This window comes from Delphinus delphis, chromosome 4, assembly GCF_949987515.2.
Source record: "Delphinus delphis chromosome 4, mDelDel1.2, whole genome shotgun sequence".
Classification (NCBI taxonomy): domain Eukaryota; kingdom Metazoa; phylum Chordata; class Mammalia; order Artiodactyla; family Delphinidae; genus Delphinus; species Delphinus delphis.
The window spans coordinates 107,642,828-107,660,866 of NC_082686.1; the positions used below are offsets into that span (position 1 = coordinate 107,642,828).

The 18,039-nt window shown below is 40.5% G+C and overlaps 1 protein-coding gene across 3 annotated transcripts in view; it reads right to left on the reverse strand.

Annotated features, from left to right (window-relative positions):
- The window catches only part of TIPARP (TCDD inducible poly(ADP-ribose) polymerase), a 28,878-nt gene extending 13,990 nt beyond the window's left edge, over positions 1–14,888 (reverse strand). The window contains exons 1-2 of one of the 3 annotated variants that reach the window (XM_060011246.1): positions 14,798–14,888; positions 10,987–11,943 (exon numbers count right to left, since the gene is read on the reverse strand). In XM_060011246.1, the coding sequence (XP_059867229.1) occupies positions 10,987–11,903 (917 nt within the window). In that variant the 5' untranslated portion in view covers positions 11,904–11,943; positions 14,798–14,888. Of the gene's footprint in view, positions 1–10,986; positions 12,087–14,692 lie in introns of those variants that run through there. The other 2 variants (XM_060011245.1, XM_060011247.1) reach the window with 2 other exon arrangements.
- Between the last annotated feature and the right edge of the window lie 3,151 nt (positions 14,889–18,039).

The window sequence follows — 18,039 nt, forward strand, 5'->3', positions numbered from 1 at the left end:
TGGTTTTCTTCCTACTTAAATACCTTGACATACCAACATTTCCAACATATATTATTAACACATAGAGCACCAACACCCACACTAAGTCAGAAAGTCTGCCCCACACACCATCATTTCTTCTATGTATATTTCAGATACTAAAAAGTAAAAAAGGCCTGCGATATAAATAATAGAGCCGTAATGAAAACCAAAACTATTAAAGAATAGTTGCGGAATGAAACAAATTAGTCAGGACATGATCTCTTTGCTGGATAAATAGTTCTTGGGACTATGCATTTGGGAGCTCAGGAGAGTGTAACCATTTTAGGCAATTTCTCTATAAATTGTCTGAAACCAAGAAAGAAATGTGACAACTGAAAACAAACGAAAGTAATCTTAAGTAGACACACTGATTAGGCACTGGACTACATGTTGGGATAAGAAGATGAAAAAAGCAAAATACCCAAAGTCAGTGGGGAGAGAGACAGACAAGCAAACCCTGTGGCACAGTGTGAAATGTGGCACAAAGGTGGTCTGGAACAATCCAGAGGCAGAGGGCCTAACTGTGCTGGGAAAGGGGTCACGCAAGCTGGTCAAGGAAGGTGTCCCAGAATGGATGAAATGGGAACCAAGTTTGGCCAGCCACCAGGCAGACAATGAGAGTCACCACAAGCAGAGTGAATGACATGTGTAGAAGCCAACCAAGCGAGGCACAAGAGACCCAGAGTGAGCAGCACATGCAGTTCATGTGGGAGGTGAGGGTGTATGTGTGTGTGAGTGGGATGATAAGACTGGACTGGATAGGCTGGCTGGGGCCAGATAATGAAGAGCTTTGTATGCTAGGTTAAGGAGTTAGGACTTGATTCTGTGGGCAGTAGGAATCACTGGTGGGTTTCAAAAAGGGTCAGAGACTTGCTTTTTTATAAACATCACTCCAACAGTAGTGGTATGGAGGACTGATTTGTTTATTTTTGGTAGAGGACGGTGGGGGAAGGGTGGAGACAGGCCCTTATTTGCTAAATATTTATTAGCATGTTTATTATTAATATTTATTATTCTATGCTTAGCCACCTATAGCTACTAGAACTGCATATAAAGCAAATGATGGTAGAGAACTCAGGAGGTAACAGTGGGGATGATTTGAGAGTATTTAAGAGTTAGACTAACTGCATGGAGGGGCTGAAGGGAGTAGAAAGGGTCCAGAATGTGTCCCATGTTTCTGATCTGGATGACTGGATAATGGTGCCATTAAATGAAATGGGACACAGGAGACGGAAAACATTTAAGTGGGAAGATGATGCAAATAAGATATAGAACTCAGACTTCAGCAAAGGTCAATTAAGTATAAAGTTTTCTGGACACTACTCTGTACAGTTTTAACCAGGTGGGTTAGACTTCGGAACCTTGGCTTCCTGCCCATAAAAGTTAACTGGCTTCTACAAGGATAAACCTGTGACCTCAAACTAATCAACACCCACCCTCATAGCTGGATTAATCAGACACAATTACTTATTACTGTGATGTAAAGTGAAAATGTCTCCCCAAACTAAGGGTCATAATGATAGAAGGATAAAGATCAAATGCAATATGGAGAGTATTTAGGCTCTTCTGCTACAGACTTGAGACAGGCATGACAGATGGGGTATGTTTGCTGCTGCTAAAGAAATTTCACAGGCGCACGAAATATAGCTGGCTTTTGATACCTGGCTTTGATGTTTCCAGGAACTCATTTAGCAATGTTGGAATATCTGGCAGCTTATAGATCCCTTCAAATATGTTACAAGGTGATGAGAATCAAAGCCATGGCATATATAATACCAACATACTTTGTGATAGCAGTGTAGTTATTAAACTTCAGAGGACTATGTACTCTTTCTGTTTTAGAAGCATAGTAACTGTCATTTATTCTGTTACTAATTAAGACTTTTGTTAACACTGACTCGAATAAATAGCACAGAGCTATTTGGGGAGGCAATAAAAATTATCTATAAAATTATCCATCTTTGTATGTTGCCTATATACAAAGCAATATCTTTCAATATGTACCAGAGGTTAAAATTCTCTACTTAACTTCTACACTATGACATTGGGCCCTGGTAACAACTGGGTATTTCCCCTTTGTATCCAGAAGTAGTTGTAGGCACAGACATACCTACAAATCAAAATTGGGAGTTTTTTTTTTTTAATTATTTTGCATATGGCCCTCAGTACTTATGAGCAGACTAAGAATCAAATGTTGACTCACAACTAAACCTGCCCACCTCTAAGGAGACACTGACCTATTCAAGGCAGGATTACTGAGATTTTAGATCACTCCGTAAAACAATTAACATTAAACCTGGTTCATGGATTTACCTCAAAAGATTTTTGGGTAGGTAAAAATATTCCGTACTTTAAGAGTCAATGAGTTTCTGGGGATCAACTTTCTTAGGGCAAACTTCTGGCTGTGGGTGCTGCTCTCTTGGTCCCTCCTAGGACACCTTCGAAACAGGTGAATGAGAAGGCAGTAAGTTAATGAGTGGATGCTGTGTGGAACCACATTTATTTGTAAACCCCATGTTTGATTTACAAATTGTCAGACATATAATCTGTGGTATTAAAGTGATTCTAGAAGTGAACACAGTGAAATAGAAACAAGAGGATAAGAAATAGGAGAAAAAAGGCAGTGAGGTAGGCTTTCTAAGTGAAAGGATACTTGTTTTTAAGCTTTAATATTCTATATTCTCCAAAAGCATGTGGGAAAGCAAACAAATACGTGTAACAGTTTATTCTCAAAAAATTTTGTACTAAGACACAGCCATGTGAGTACACCTGTTTCCTAAACCCCTAAATATATCATACATTGAAGTCCTCTCTACCCCATACAACCACTTAAAGCAAATTACAATAGCCACCTGAGGAAGAGAACCTACTAGAGTACTGTTACGTTGGGCTTTTTTTTTTTATTACAAAACTATCAGTTCAAAGCAAAGAATACAAAAGAACTTTTGAATACAATGTGGATAAGCCTAAAATCTTTCATAAATAAAAATTATGCTTATAAGATCAAAAGATCTCACTGCTATTTATGGAGGCACGGGCTTAAATTTGCACACTGAAGACATCAAAAATGTCATATAGCCTTAACTTTTATCCCAGTTCAGTCACATGTCCTGAGACTCCTAGAAGGTAACTTAAGTGAGACATACTTCTCAACCATGGCCTGAAAAGGAAGTGAAACAACTTCTACAAGAACAGCTGGGATAGAAAGCATGCAACAGATTAAAAAGAAATGTATCATGCCTTATACTACCTTAAATTATGCAGTTATTGTTTTTTAGGAAGAATAGTAAATATCCCCTTTAAGTGAAATATTTTTAAAACTGAGAGGTTTCTATCAAGAAAGGAGGTTAATTGTCTCAAAGTAGACAATAAAAAATGTCTGCTGTGTTCTCAGCTGATTAATTAAATTTTGTGTATATGAAATTTGACGTTTAAAGTGGGCTGAAATATATTTACTTATAAAACTTTTCTACATAATTATAAAATCAGTTATATGCAAATGCTAAAATTTCTTAAAAATAACTGTTTTCAAATAACTTCAAACAATTTGGAACTCATTTACACATAAATGAAATACTAATTACAATTATCATAAAATATATCCCCTAATAACCCCTAGTAAGATACAATCTATTAGCTTATTTCTGAATTGACTTTTAAAATTATAAACAAATCCTTTTTATTTAAAATTTTGCCGTGTCTTTTTCCCCAATTAGTACAGATAAACTAATTGATAAGTGACCAAATTAAAAATATACTCACTGATGGCTTATCATGAGAACCCAGATATAACTAAGAGGCTCTTAGCATGAGAGACTTAAATGTATACAAACTATATAAAGAATTTATCACTGAGAGTTTTTAAAGCAAATTTCCGAAAGAAAAATAAAAACTTCCTACAGAAAACATATTAAGAGAATTTTTTTTATTGTCTAGGTTTTGTAAACTATGACCACAAAACCTTTCAAAAGGGTCTTAAGTCAGTAACTTTTCCTAGGGGAGAGAGATTCTACAAAGCCAAGTTTCCTTCAATTTTATCGATTAGTTAAGACAGTCTAAATTAATTTTTAGTAACAAATTAATTGTATCAATAGAAGACTTTACACAAAGTTTTTGATGTGTGGCAGCATTTCTGACAATCCGAACATCAGAAGGCAAGCAAGCAAAGTTCCTCCTGTTTCACATACTCTACCCCCCCCCCCATTCAACGATGTCTTTCTTTTATTACCTCGGAAGGCAAACCTGGTATTTCTCCTGTGCTTATTTTTATTCTCACAATGCCTGGAAATGAAAGAGCGAAGCCAGGTGACAGTCAGAAACCAAAGACAAACCGCAGCAGGAAATTACTTAAAGTATTTTGTGCCATTTGCCCTCCCTATGCCCAGATCAGCTGCAGGAGCTTTGAAGATCACAGGGTGCAGGCAAGATTCTGAAAGCACATGTACTACACTGCAAGCAAAGTTCACCCTGGGACCCCTACCCCTGTCATTCTTCCCTGACTATTCAGTGCTGGTAAAAACCTAGAGCAAAGAAAGTCACACAAACTCTATGGCTATATGTCAAATGAGAGGGACAGTTTAAGAATGTCTTAATCCGAAAAGGAAACAAAAAATTAATGTAATAAAGAGAAATTCCAGTAAATGTGGCTTAAACTAAACATTTTCCAATCTTTATGAGAAGTGCTAAGCTTCAACATAAGACTATTCACAAATTCTTCCTTAAGCTCAGAAGCAATAGCACCAAAACAAAGGATATCTATTTGCATAAGGAATACAAATTTCTCGATCTCTCTCTCAGATAACTTTGTCACGAGGGATTCTAATACACTCCTTACACAACATTTTGTGGCACACATACTCGCAAATCACTGGTTTCTGTAGAATGTGAAAAGAAACACTTGCTCTAGCATTCCCACTCTCATACATGCTTATCCTTTCATTGTGATGACCATGCAAAGGTTCTTTACTGGTCAAGTGGGTGTTACCAGTAAGTAAACAGCAATAGCAGAGAAAGATGGAGGAGACAGACACATTTTGCGGTGTGGTCACGGCAAATAGGAATGCTCAGTTAACTCCCTTCTATGCTTGTCTTAGCAACAGCGACTGGACAGGTCAGCAAGGAAAATTGGAATTTTCATAATCAGAAGTTTATTAATACAAGCAACTTCTAAAATTTGAGTGCCTGATCACAGAATTAGTCATATTTATTCAGAACAAGACTGCAATACTATCTTTTGCACAAATCAAATATATATCAAACTACCAAGCTAAATAAGTGGAATTTATTTTTACGTAAAATCCTTTATTTTCAAAGATTTCAAAATGTATTTCAGAACCTATCCCTTGTAATTTAAAATCCCCCTATTAACAAGGAATTCATCTACATTAGAAATTTGAGGCTTTCAGTTAATGTGTTGGGGACTGGGCTGGATTACGTTTAACACTTACAGGGATTTTAAATAGAGGCCAGTCTGTGCAGTATGATCCCTGATCCCTAGAAAGCACTGCCATAAATACAAAAATAATATTTGGTTTTGTTAAGGGAGTTCCTTCATATTTAAAAACATGACTTGTTTGCTCCTAGAAATGAACTTTAATTAGAAATATTTTATTCTTTTGTACAGTTTCTGTTTATGGTGTTGCAAAGTACAGTTTACCTCAAGGGCTTAAGCTATTACCTAACGATTTCAAGCCCAGAATGAAACACAAAATGGCTCAATCCTCAGCACTCTGGTATCTTCCAAAGATACAAATATCATTCATATTCACTTCCTTTTAGCTTAAGACTCTCAGACTTATTTAAAAGAGAAACTCTACTGCTTTTACAAAGGGAGTTTCTTACAAAACTTATCAGTGTTCAATTTGAACCAGCCTTACAGAAAGTTGTTCCAGGATAATCAAGAATCATCTTGTAACTCAAAAGTACTTAAGCTTTCCTTCCACAAAAAGGCAACTACAACTCACAAACAGGATACTGGTAATTATCAAAGGCTGATGACCTAGGTTAAGAGGATCTCAGGTCCTATTTTAAATGTGATCAAAATTATTACCATCAGACAAAGGATGCAGAATCTGGTGGTCTCAAATCAGGGGATGAGATATAAGAGGCCATAGGAAAACAGTCACCATCTCAAATGGCTGGATTTTAGTAGAATTCCATAAGTAGTCAAGGTTTGTAAGGGCTACATACTGCTTTACACCCTTTAGAAATAGCCCCCCCAAACCCAATATGAAACTAAGGATCACTAAGATCAAAGATGCACACAGATGGAATTTATGAATTTACCTTTGTTTTACGGTAGAATGCAAATCTAGAATCTAGAAATTCTAGTGTAACAATGGAAGTAGTTTTACAGGAGCACAGTAATCAGTCAAAAGTTGCATTTTTTGCACGTTCACATATGCAGAATGAAGTTTTAAACGCTGAATGGAGTTATTTTTTTCTGTTTATTTACAATAAAAAGTAAAAGCTTTAGAGTCAACTCAACAATAAAATGTATAATGAATGTATCACGCAATTATTTTTAGGAACTGTGAGATAACGTTGTAAGTTATCTCCTCCAACTGTCTGATTTAAAAGTTACACATCTTTGCAAGCTTCATTTTCATTACCATGAATATATCAGGAACAGACTGACCCCAACCTGAAGCCAGGTGACAGCTGCTTCAAAAAGTCTAATCTGCTTAGAAAGGGAATAAATGAATGATTGCTATTGATTCCCATGACAGCTCTACACAGACCCATTAACTTCCCTGGATTAGTATAGACAGAAGCCAATTAGTTTTATTTCATATGTAAATAGCATCATAAAGAGGTACAGAAAATAATTCACTGGATTGCTCTCTCCTAAAGCACAAGGCACATTATTTTGAAAGTCACTTCAAACACAGTTCTTGCTTATGGGGCTCTTGCTTTCTCTTAGGCAGGAATTTTTAAAATAAATTCAAACTCATCCAGCTGTGTATATTCAAGAAATACCAGAAAGTCACAAGGCATAGTAAGTTTCAGCTGTTCTCCTCTCTCCAGTATTATCAATAACACATAATGAGTTAGTTCATACATCATCACAGCTGTGCAGGCCAGAGCTAACTTGGCTAATTTAACTATTCCAGTAGAGTTCAGTCAGGAGCTTGCTCTACTTTAGATAATCTACTCTGCAAGTCATATAGAAATGAACAGCATATGCTCTTTATTATCACTAATATGCAATTCTCCTTGTCTTCTTTCAGAGTTACTGTGAAGTCTTCTAATGGTATTGTCCCTTGGACAGTTTTTAAAACAACAAAAACTTCTAAGAGCCACCAGCAATCAAAATCACTCAAAACTAATTAGCTAAGACTATGACAACACTCTAGGCTTAAGCTATAAAATTTAAACTCCTTTTTTATCAATAAGCTTTAATTCTAAAGAGGGGAAAAGAACACTGTCTTCTGAGAAAAATTAACCATGGAGTCAGAGCTTGCAACTTTCTTCTTCATCCTCCCCCCTTTGCAGGAAATTCAGAATTAGAAATAATCACTGGTCATATTTTCACAGTAGGTGAAATTACCTACAAAATAAGGTCAGCACAGTGCCTCTTCCTTATGGGCGATAATAACTAGAAGACTATTCTGGCACACTTTAAAATGAATGTAATGTGAAAACCTATGGTGGTCGCAGTTGCTAAAGGGAGATTTGCACATCCTCCACAATTTCAATTATCCACAACAGTATTCCGCACAGCTACCGAGACCCTTTTAAAACTGCTTAGTCCTGCCATTTAATATCATTTTCTACTAAGGATGAGTGCCTAAACTGTCAGAGACTATGTTTTCTTAATGGAAAACACAACATTCGATTGTTGTTTTCTTAACTGCTTATCTGGAATTTGGAAATTCTCCAAAGCCCATCCCGTGTGCAAAAGCCTTAGCATCTAAATATGGGGAGTTCATACATACAACTACTTTCCAGTTGATTTTGCAGATGTACAAAAGGAATGAGAAAGCAAAGTGGAATGGTATAATTTGGGGTGAAGGCAAAATTGGAAAAGAGTAATTAAAATAATTTCATTATAATGAACCAAGTAGGCACTTTTATTATTAAAATCCTGTTTTTACATGTGTTTTTAGTATCTAAGCATCTTGACTAAGGAGTTGGAAGGCACCTGTGAACTTATCTAGCTCAACTTTCCTTCCATTCACTCTTGAGAATAAAATGAACACTGCACATCTAATTTGGATTAAATTAGATGTTAAATCCATTTGCAAAAACCAAAGAATTTTATCTACACAGTTTGAAACTATGAACTTTTGTCTCTGCTAGAGACTCAGTACTATGAACTTTCCCCAAGTTCCACACAATGAACTATTATGGGTATAGTATATAATAATGATTTACCAAGTCATATAAACTGCTGAAAACAAGTGGGATAAACAACTGCCATTCATTATTCCTGAATCTAAAGACTGGTTCGACTTGGGCATATACACAGCTGAACACACACTTCCTGGTTATGTGCAATCTGCACAGATAGACCAGCTTTACAGGCCTGACCACAGAGATTAATAGCTTTAGCCAAATAATGTGGTAACCATGTGAACCTGGGCTGCTCCAGCTTGTTTGTGAATCTCTCAGCAAGGCTCAACATGCCGTTATCTGCATCTTGTTGCCAGGAAACACAACATCGCTTTGGAATACAAGGAAAACCAGGTTGCAATGACTACAGGTCAACTTCCCAAAAGCCTAATTTTTGACATTTAGCTATCTACAATCTTATAACATTTCTTACTGTAGTCCACAAAGAACTTCACTTTACTAGTAATTAACTGTTAATACTTTTTGCCATTTTTATCAGGGCAGAACCACGTATAATAATTCACTCATACTGCTCCTCTCAAGTGTCAAATAAACACTAATTTACTTCCTTAAAACTGATCTGGAAATCAAGCAGTCACTGCAACTACTTTATAACTGATCCAACAATGAATGCGTATGGACTTTTATCTGTGTCTATTCTTCAGCAAAGAAATTTTACCAAAGGATAAAATACTCAGTGTGCTGCTATCATAAGAGTTCCTGGATTTTCTGGGAATCAAAATATCTGTCTTGCCTTGCTCAAGGTAACAGAACGTAATGTGTTGGACAATAATCCTGCTAGTTTCTTCCTGAGCGATTCAAACAGAGAAACTTAATGTACCAAGATGCTGAAGTACTTAGCAGACTGGAAATTTGCTTTATAAGAGTGAAGTGGGAGGCCACTGTTCTGCACAGTTTTGCAATCTGGAGATGGAAGGATTAGCGTGGCTTTGAGAGTATATAAAATTAATTACCCTTGACATACCAATCAGAATTGCTAGCTCATGGGCAACAGAGATTTTGGACAATACCTTATTAAAAAGATTTTTAAGACAAAATGGAAAACATTTTTCTCTCTTCCAATGCTGGCTAAAAAGAATAAGTCAGAAGTACTTAGCTTTGTTACAGGATCTGAGAATTTTGCTACCCAAGCAAGACAGAATCTTGAATGCATTTACATTATCAAGAGAATGCATTTATGATCAGGAGAACTACATTTTTGATATAAGCTTTACTTTTATCCGAAGAGGTCTTCTACATAATAACGCCTTTAAACTTGGGCTTTATATTGTTTCTCATCTTGTTCCATATGTCGCTTTTGAAACACAAGACGCAAAATTCCAGTCTCATGGTAATTAAGTTGCTAAAAACACACATAGATCTGTGTACTATACAACTGAAATATTCAAAGAAAACCACCTAGCTAATACTAAATGGGAGCAAGAGAAGTTAAACAAAGACCAGGTTACTGTAATGCCAACAACGCTCTGGCACTGTTAGAACACAGAAGGTTAACATCAAAACTAATAGAATTAGACAACATGAAAATGGTTCACTGCCACCATTTGCCTTCTAACTCTCCAGACACTTGGGTAGTGTAACCTGACTTATTTGTGAACAAAGATGACCCTCCACAAAGTTTTTCTCCCGAACTTCTGGGTTAGGATGGTCAGCCTACTATTTTAAGTCCCTTTATACTACAGAAGAAACAACTTAGGAATATAAAGATCAATGCTTATTATACAGCCATTTTTGCACTAGCAACTTTACATGTGCAAGTATTATTTTCTCCACTTTCAAGTTCATTAAAGAAGAACTGAGATGTGGAAATCTCAGTTCCCTATCAGTACATAATGCTTGGACATCCATAAAAGAACCAAATTATTTATATACATATCTTGCCTACAAAAACATGAGAATAACTTCTTTTATGTAAATGACAAACAAATATGTCCATTAACATAAATTTTCCCTTCACTCACTGTTGTAAGACTCTTTCAGGTTTAAAAAAATACCCTGAGTTGTGGAACAATTTATTTTATCTGTAAGATAAACAGAATAATAAAATTAATGGTAAAAAGCTTTAAGGAAACTAAAAAAGATTTAACATGTTTGGGCATGATTCAGAAGTTTGGGAGGTACTTCGGAATCATTCACAGAAAAATTGTTTGGACTATTCAAAATGTAAAGAGGGCCACAAAAATCTCCAAATAATACTATTTTCCTTTAAAAAACAGGAACTACTCAATATACAAAACTTTAAAATTAGATAAATTAGGCATTCGTAATTTATAAGATTCTCCATGGATTTTCTTTCAAAAGCAAGCTCTCCTGTATGATTAAAATAGTATTTGATTCACAACACTCAATGTATATGCAACTTCTCAGTCACACACATATTGCACAGAGTGACATTTGAATTGTTCAAATCATAAAACCTTCATTGTCTGGTTAGATAAATAGCCTGCATTCAACTGCCATGAAAAATCAGGATAGCATACAGCCAAAAGAATAACAGTAGAAAAAAAAAAAAACCTGTTAGGTTACTACTGAAAGAAACTACCCTACTAAAGCCTCTTTACCTTCTCTATAGGATTTAATAATAGCTTTAAAGTAGTTATAAATACATACCCATACTTCATTCTCATTCTATCATTCTCTGGGTTACAGTAAAATCTTTCCAAGTGCTCCTGGGAATCATTGGATACACTCTGCCACTTTTGAGTAGTTGTCCTCTTGATCTGCCAATGATATGGCAAGACCGTGTGGTGCTTCAAACAATCCCTGCCATAAATACAAGTGCCTTGCAAAAAGTCCATGCAAATTTCAATTCCGTTCTCTTGGTGAGTGTGGTACTGTAGCTGGTTCACCAGCTCAAACACAAGGTCAAGGGAGGCCTCTTCACTTTTGTCCTGAAAGAGCTCAGTATTCAACTTATCACTGGTATCCAAAATGTACTGGATTGTAAAACTGTTGTCTTGGAAAACCCCTGGAACGTAATCCGTGACTTTGTCTATGCAGTCAGGACTAGCAGGAACATCACTTGAAACTGGGTGCAAAAGGTCAGCCTGGAAGTGCCCTGCTGTAGAATCTGCCACTGTCCCACTGATGGTTTCTGGTGGAAAGCTATGATCCTGGATTGGAACCACTTGTTCAGGATCATCAGTGGTAGGATGGGCTTCTGGTATCTGGCCCCCGACATTTGTTCCATCAGGAATCAGGACAGACATACTGTCTTCTGCTGGTGGACACGATGGATTGATTTCCAAAGGTTTTTTCACCATAGATTCATGTAAGCTGCTCTCTTCTGCACTCTGATTTCTAGGTCTAAAAACCCCATCAAGTGAGCCAGATTCTAACAAAGTATTTAATATTGGTCTCAAAGACCTCAGGGTTCCGGCTCCCAATCTCTTCTGATCCTTTTTCTTAAAACAAGTCTTCAATGGAGTGATCTTCTCAGAGAGTCTCATTTGGCATGAAAAGTCATCAGGAGGAGAGGGAGGCTGCACTACACAGTCTGGCTCAGGTTCGGTGGTTTCCATTTCCATGATGTGGATTAGCTCCAATTGCTCCTCAGTCTAAAAAATCCTACCAGGAAAAGAAAGAATATCATTTACAAGCTGACAACAACCGAATCCTATTCATTCATCAACGTGTTTTGTTCTAGTCTCTAAGTCCCTGAAATCATTCCTCTTATACTGTATTTCACCTTTACAGGTCAGTTTTAAATTTTACTGAGAAATCAAGGCTCCAAAGCAGCCAAGGTTATTCAAAAGCCCACAACAGATAAGGTGAGAGAGAGATAGTATCTTCCAATAGGCTCTTGACATTTATTTGTGGACTTAATATACGACTTGTAATTCTGCTGGGGTATGAATGTTTACAGTAAGTCTAGAATGGGGTGGAGGGTGAGGGGTAGAAATAAGTGCATCTAATGACAGTGGGGAAACCACATCTCTACTGCTTTGTGGTTCTCTTCACAGTTGTTTATGTATTGCCTATCTCATGAGGTGACAAAAACTATTTCTTTGTTAAAAAAAAAAGTTTGTCAAACGCAGGAAAAACTGCAAAGTTAACTGTGAGTGAATTTGGGGTATAAGGATATACTCAGGAAACAGGGGCTTCTCAATCGAAATATTATATGGGAGAAAGCCTACTGAAGCATTTCTAGATTCAGAAACTGCCAATATATTCCCCAAGGATGTTAAGGGTCTACTTTTGCAATCCCCAAACATAACCACTACTGGAAGAAGAATATCAGGGCTTGTTAGTAACAGAAGCTACATCACCAACAACCATTGCACACTGTTTTAGAAACCAAACACAACTTCCTAATACAGAAAGGGGCCTCCTTCTCTTCAGAAAAGTTACATATATGCATTTTTTCAAAAAGACAAATGAAGGCATAGAAAAATAACACAAGAAAAAAAAACCCACCAAATTTCAGATCCCTAAAGAACTACTCAGTGACTAAAAAAGTGCTTTCTTCAAAGAATCAGACCCCTTGAAAGAAACTGGAACTTAAAGTAAAAAGCAAAGAAAACTTTGTAAAATGATGAATGGTGTCTCCTCCACAATCTAGCATTCATTAACTAATTCTGAAAATATTTACTGAGCATTGTGCCAGGTGGTAAAGGGGTGGTGATGAGCAATTAATCTTCTCCCTTGTCCAACAGACTGAAAGAAATCTTTGATGCAAGGACTCGTGACTTCATCAAGTATGCATCCCAGGTACCCAGTACAGTGCCTGGCACAATGCACATAGTGGGTGCTCCACAATATTTTTTTGCTGAATTACTGAAGAAAAAGCACCTATTAAATGCCTAGTTCTGTGAGGCTTTATGAGTCAACAATAGCAACAAAATGATAAAACTGAGTACCCAGAAAAATGAATATTAAAAAGAACTAATTGGAGAGATTCATAAATGTACATTTGTAAAAAGTGCTTAATGATCAAACTCAAAAAAAGTAAAAACACAGTATATAACAAAGTTTTTTTTTTTTAGAACAAGGTTTTAATGCACACAGTAAGTACAAAAAAAAGGTAGAAAAAGGAAAGTTCAATGTGAGCTGGCATTGTTAGGGAAAGCTTCATGAAGACGGAGAGACTTGACATAAGACATAAATCAACTGGAAAGCAGCCAAACCAGGCGTTATTATTCATCATTTGGTGCTCTTGCCTCAAGGCACAATTGGCACAGATTGTGGTATTCCCTCTTCACCACACCAAACCGGCCTGTGCCTTCCCCCACACGCGCGCGCACACACACACACACACCACTCCTATCACACCCAATCAAGGCAAAACAGACGAAACCCAGTTCATTTATACGGGTGCATACACACACGCCACAACTTTTCCTATTTTTGCCCTCTGTCAACCTCAGAAATAAAACCGAGAAAGGGGCAGAGAACTGGAGGAGTGGCTGGAGTGGGGAAGTCACTAGAACCTAGTTCCTCAATTAGTTTGCATAACAGAGAAATAAAGATTGGAAGGACACCTTCCTCCAGTCCCCGCTGTAGGCGACCTACCGCTCTACCCTTCACCTCGTGATGCCCCCGGTTCTCGCGCACTCCCGACCCCCCTCGCACCATCCGGGGAAACTGCCTGCTCCAAACTCAGCACTCCGGCCGGGCGCAGCGCAACGCTCGGGTCCGAGCGACGCCTCCTGCCGGCCGCGGTAGTTTGCTCAGCTCGGGCCCCCGGGCCGCACCAACTCCGCGCAACGCGGCCCATCCCGTGTGTTCCCGAGCATCCTGCCCCCGCCTGCCCTCACACTCCCGGGCCAGCCTCCTCCCACCCAACGAGAGACTCCCGCCCTGGCTGCCCTCCCTTCCAGAAGCCACTCGTGGCGCCTTCCACAGTTAATTTCTTTCTCTCCTCGACCGACCTTCCCGCGAAGACCGTCCTGCGAGGCTCGGAGGCTCGACCCGAGAAGAGCCGGGGAAACGCGGCGGGCGCTTCTCGGGCCGGCGGGGAGGAAGGCGACGACTTCAAAGTTAAACTGAAATCAGCTTTCAAACTTCTGGGCTGCAGCCGGAACACGGGTCCTCCGGAAGGCTCCTCTCAGCGGCCGTGCCCTCCCCCTCGATCTGCGCCCCAGAGCGCGCAGGGTCTGCCCAGCGGGGGCAACCGCACAGACGCACCCCCGAGTCTCCCCGACCCAGTGGGAATGGGGAGACGCCGGCGCCCCAGACTAAACCCTTCAGCGAATTAACTCCAATTTATACACCTGCCAGAGGCCCGAAGTGACTAAGAAGTGTAAACCAATGCCGTCCTGATATTGACGGGATCCGAGTGAATTCAGTACAAAAAGGCAGTCTAAACAGCACTCACCCCGGATCCGTGAAAGCCGGCAGCGAGGCCGGCGACCCCTTCCGCGCCCGCCTTCCCAGCGAGGGTCCCTCTTCGGCCCCTCAGAGCCCACCCGGAGCCCTTTACCTGAACAGGCAGCCTGAGAAAACGGACCACAGGAGCCGAGTCGCGGTGCCGCCGGCTTACACTGTTCGCGCCGGGGGGGGGGGGGAGGGGGTATGTGGGGGTGGGCGTGGGGGACGGGCTCGGGAGTCTAGGGGTCGCAGGCGTGAGACGCGGCGAGCGGCGCTCGGGCCATTCCGCCGCCGGGAGCGCAGAAAACCGCGACTGCACTCCCGACCCGGCTCGCTCGCCTGTCACCTCGAGCTCTGCTTTAAAGTGGCTTCCGGTCGCCTCCTCTCGGCAGCCCCGTCGCGGAGGCGGAGCCTGAGAGGCAGGGGGGCTGGGGTGGGGTGAGGGAACCAGGAGCTCAGTGGGTGACGGGTAGGCGGCCCGCCCCGCGTGCGCATGCGCGCTTACTCGCGGGGAGGCGCGCTCGAGGTGTGCGTGCAGCGGCCCCGTGCTCCCTGGAGGGGGCGTGTCCTTTCGCCGCCAGCTGGGCCCCGGAGGGTCTACGTCCGCAAGCGTCTGGGATCGCGTGGCTGTGAGGAGGGGAGGTTCGCACCGTGCGGCGGGCTCCACCTACCTGCAGACAGATGAAGGGTCACTTTGTTCGGAGGAAACTCAGGCACCCGAGGGAGGATGTGAAACGGAACAACCCGTTTCTGTGCGGTTGGCTTTGTTTATTTGCCTCCTCACTAGAGGCCTCCTACCCCTGACGCCACCGACCCCGAGAGGAGGCAATCAGCTGCTATGGCCGTTGCGGCCAGACGGGGTCGCCCGCCCCGTTCCGCACAGGCAGGCCCTGCGGCGCACCATGGCCTGCGATTGCCCGACCTGGTTGCACGCATTCCTGTTTCACGGGAAACATTCTCAGCATTGCAGAAGGGAAACCTAGCTTTGGGTTTTGACAGTAGAAGCACGTATATGTGTCTTAAAGGCCACAAACACGGTAGAGACTTGTTTATTCATTCAACAAATTTGTCGAGTGCCTATTGCATGCCGGGTGAACTGTAGGCTTAGACTACAGCCCTGATCAGCCAAGACACCTTGCCTGTCCTCATGGAGCTTTCGGAGCACCATGTACTCACCTCTAAAATACACACCACCTGTGAATTTTCCATATTTTCTGGATTGTAAAATGCCCTGGATGGTGAGTCTGTTGAATAATTTTTCAGCGGTGGAGGAACATACACTACGTTAAATTCATATAATCGCCATATATGTGTGTGTGTCGGGCGGGGGGAGAGGCCCTGGTCAAAATCAAAGAAAATTAATCACGACTGTATCCCCAACAGCTGGCAGAAAAAGGAACACAGCTCGCAAAGAGATACTCTCTTCATGTGGCCTGAAATCTAAAGTGGCTTATTCTGTAACTTGGAGGCATTCTGGGTTGAAAAAGTCAGCTATTACCTTACCAAACATGGAAGCCTGTAAAAAATAAGAGGTTGTAGTAATAAATATTAGGGTTCCAAGCCTTTCTTAAACTGTTCTAAACCAAACTGAGTGACATATCAGCAAAGAATAGATTAAGGGTAGTATCCTACCCCAGCAGGCTTATTACAAATGGCATCAGGGCAGGTGCCTTGATGCCATTTAAACTAAGGTGAGAATGATATGGACAGAATTCAGGGACTACTAAGTAAAAGTCAAGAATTTCCAGGCTTTACAAATTGTATTGAGACAAAAGCTTGATGTGTGCCTACTCACATATGGAATTTCCTAGAATTTTACTGTTTGCTTTCTATTTGTTTCATCTGTTCTGTGTTCTTTTCTTTCCTTTCATGCCTTCTTTTGAAGTATTTTAAATTCTATTCCCTCTCAACAATTAGGTTACTTGTTATACATTCTTTATTCTTTTAGCAGTGTTTCAGTTATTTATTGCTGTGAACAAATGACCCCAAAACTTATGACTTAAAACAACAACTCTTGTTTGCTTATGATCCGGGATTCTCTGGCTCAGGAATTCAGTCAGGACGTAGTGCAGATGGCTCATCTCTGCTCCATATCTGGAGTCTCACTTGGGGTGTCTCAGATGGCTGAGGCCTGGCTCAACTAGGGCCACATGTCTTGGGCCTCTGTTCTGGCCCTTGGCTGAATTCCCTGGTTTTTCTCTACAAGGCTTCTTCATGTGGCTAACTTGGGCTTCCTCACAGCATGGACCCCTCTCGGGGTTCCAAGAGGGAGCATTCCAAGAAGACAAGCCTCACTATGCAAGCCTTTGCTTACGTTATGCTTAATAATGTGTTATTGGCCAAAGCAAGTCACACTACCCGGCTCAGAGTCTATGTGGGAGGGGGACTGCTTGAGGCCATGAATATTGGGAGATGCTTAGACTAAGAGCAGATCACCTTAATCCCCAATCAAGGATTAATAATTAAAAGTTACTCCCAGGATGTAGCTCTTTGGAATCCAACTTATTTTTCACCCTCCACTCCCCAGTTACTCCCCTTGAGGCAACAGAGAACTCTAGCTAGTTCTCAACCTTTCCATTACTGTTTTCAGAGTGTCAATTGGCCCAAATGGAAAAATGGCACCAGATTCTGGACTCACCACTCGTGGATCTAGACTTCTCAGACTGCTAGAATTTTACTTCTCCAGAAAATGTATCTTCCACATTGTCTGCCTCAGATGTGATCCCTGGAATATAATGGAGTAGTAAGATCCTCCTAAAGAACAGAACCAGGAATTGACTGATTAAGCAAGGGCGTGGAATCTTTGCTCTTTCCAACAGGATAGGAGATGTTCTATGGACCAGTGACCACTGGGTGTTTCCATCTTCGCCTTTCTGAATAGGAGTTTTACCAACATCATGTACCCTGTCTATCCATCATTACTTAATAGGAGTATTGAGGCAGATAACTTTTTAAATTGGTGCCGGTGCATGAGGATCCACACTCTTACTGGGGAGTACTCCACATCATTGGGACTCCTGAATCTTGGACTCTAAGCTCATTGCAGAGACTTTGGGATTTTTTCTTTCTTTAAAGGAGGGGATGAGTATTCCTTATATGAGAAGAAGGGAAAGACATTGCTTGTTACCTCTTTCTTATTAGAAAGATCCTGACACTTTTTTTTTGAGGAGAAGGGCTAGCAATGTGCCTAGCCGCAAATGCTTTTCCCTAGATCCCATACACTTTTGGGTGGCCATGGATATAGTTCTAGACACACGGTGAAGATGTCTAAAAAAGAACTTTTTTTCCTAATGTAGATATACCCCAATTCATTTCTTCCTTTTTTTTCTTCCTCCTAGAATATTAACATGAAGA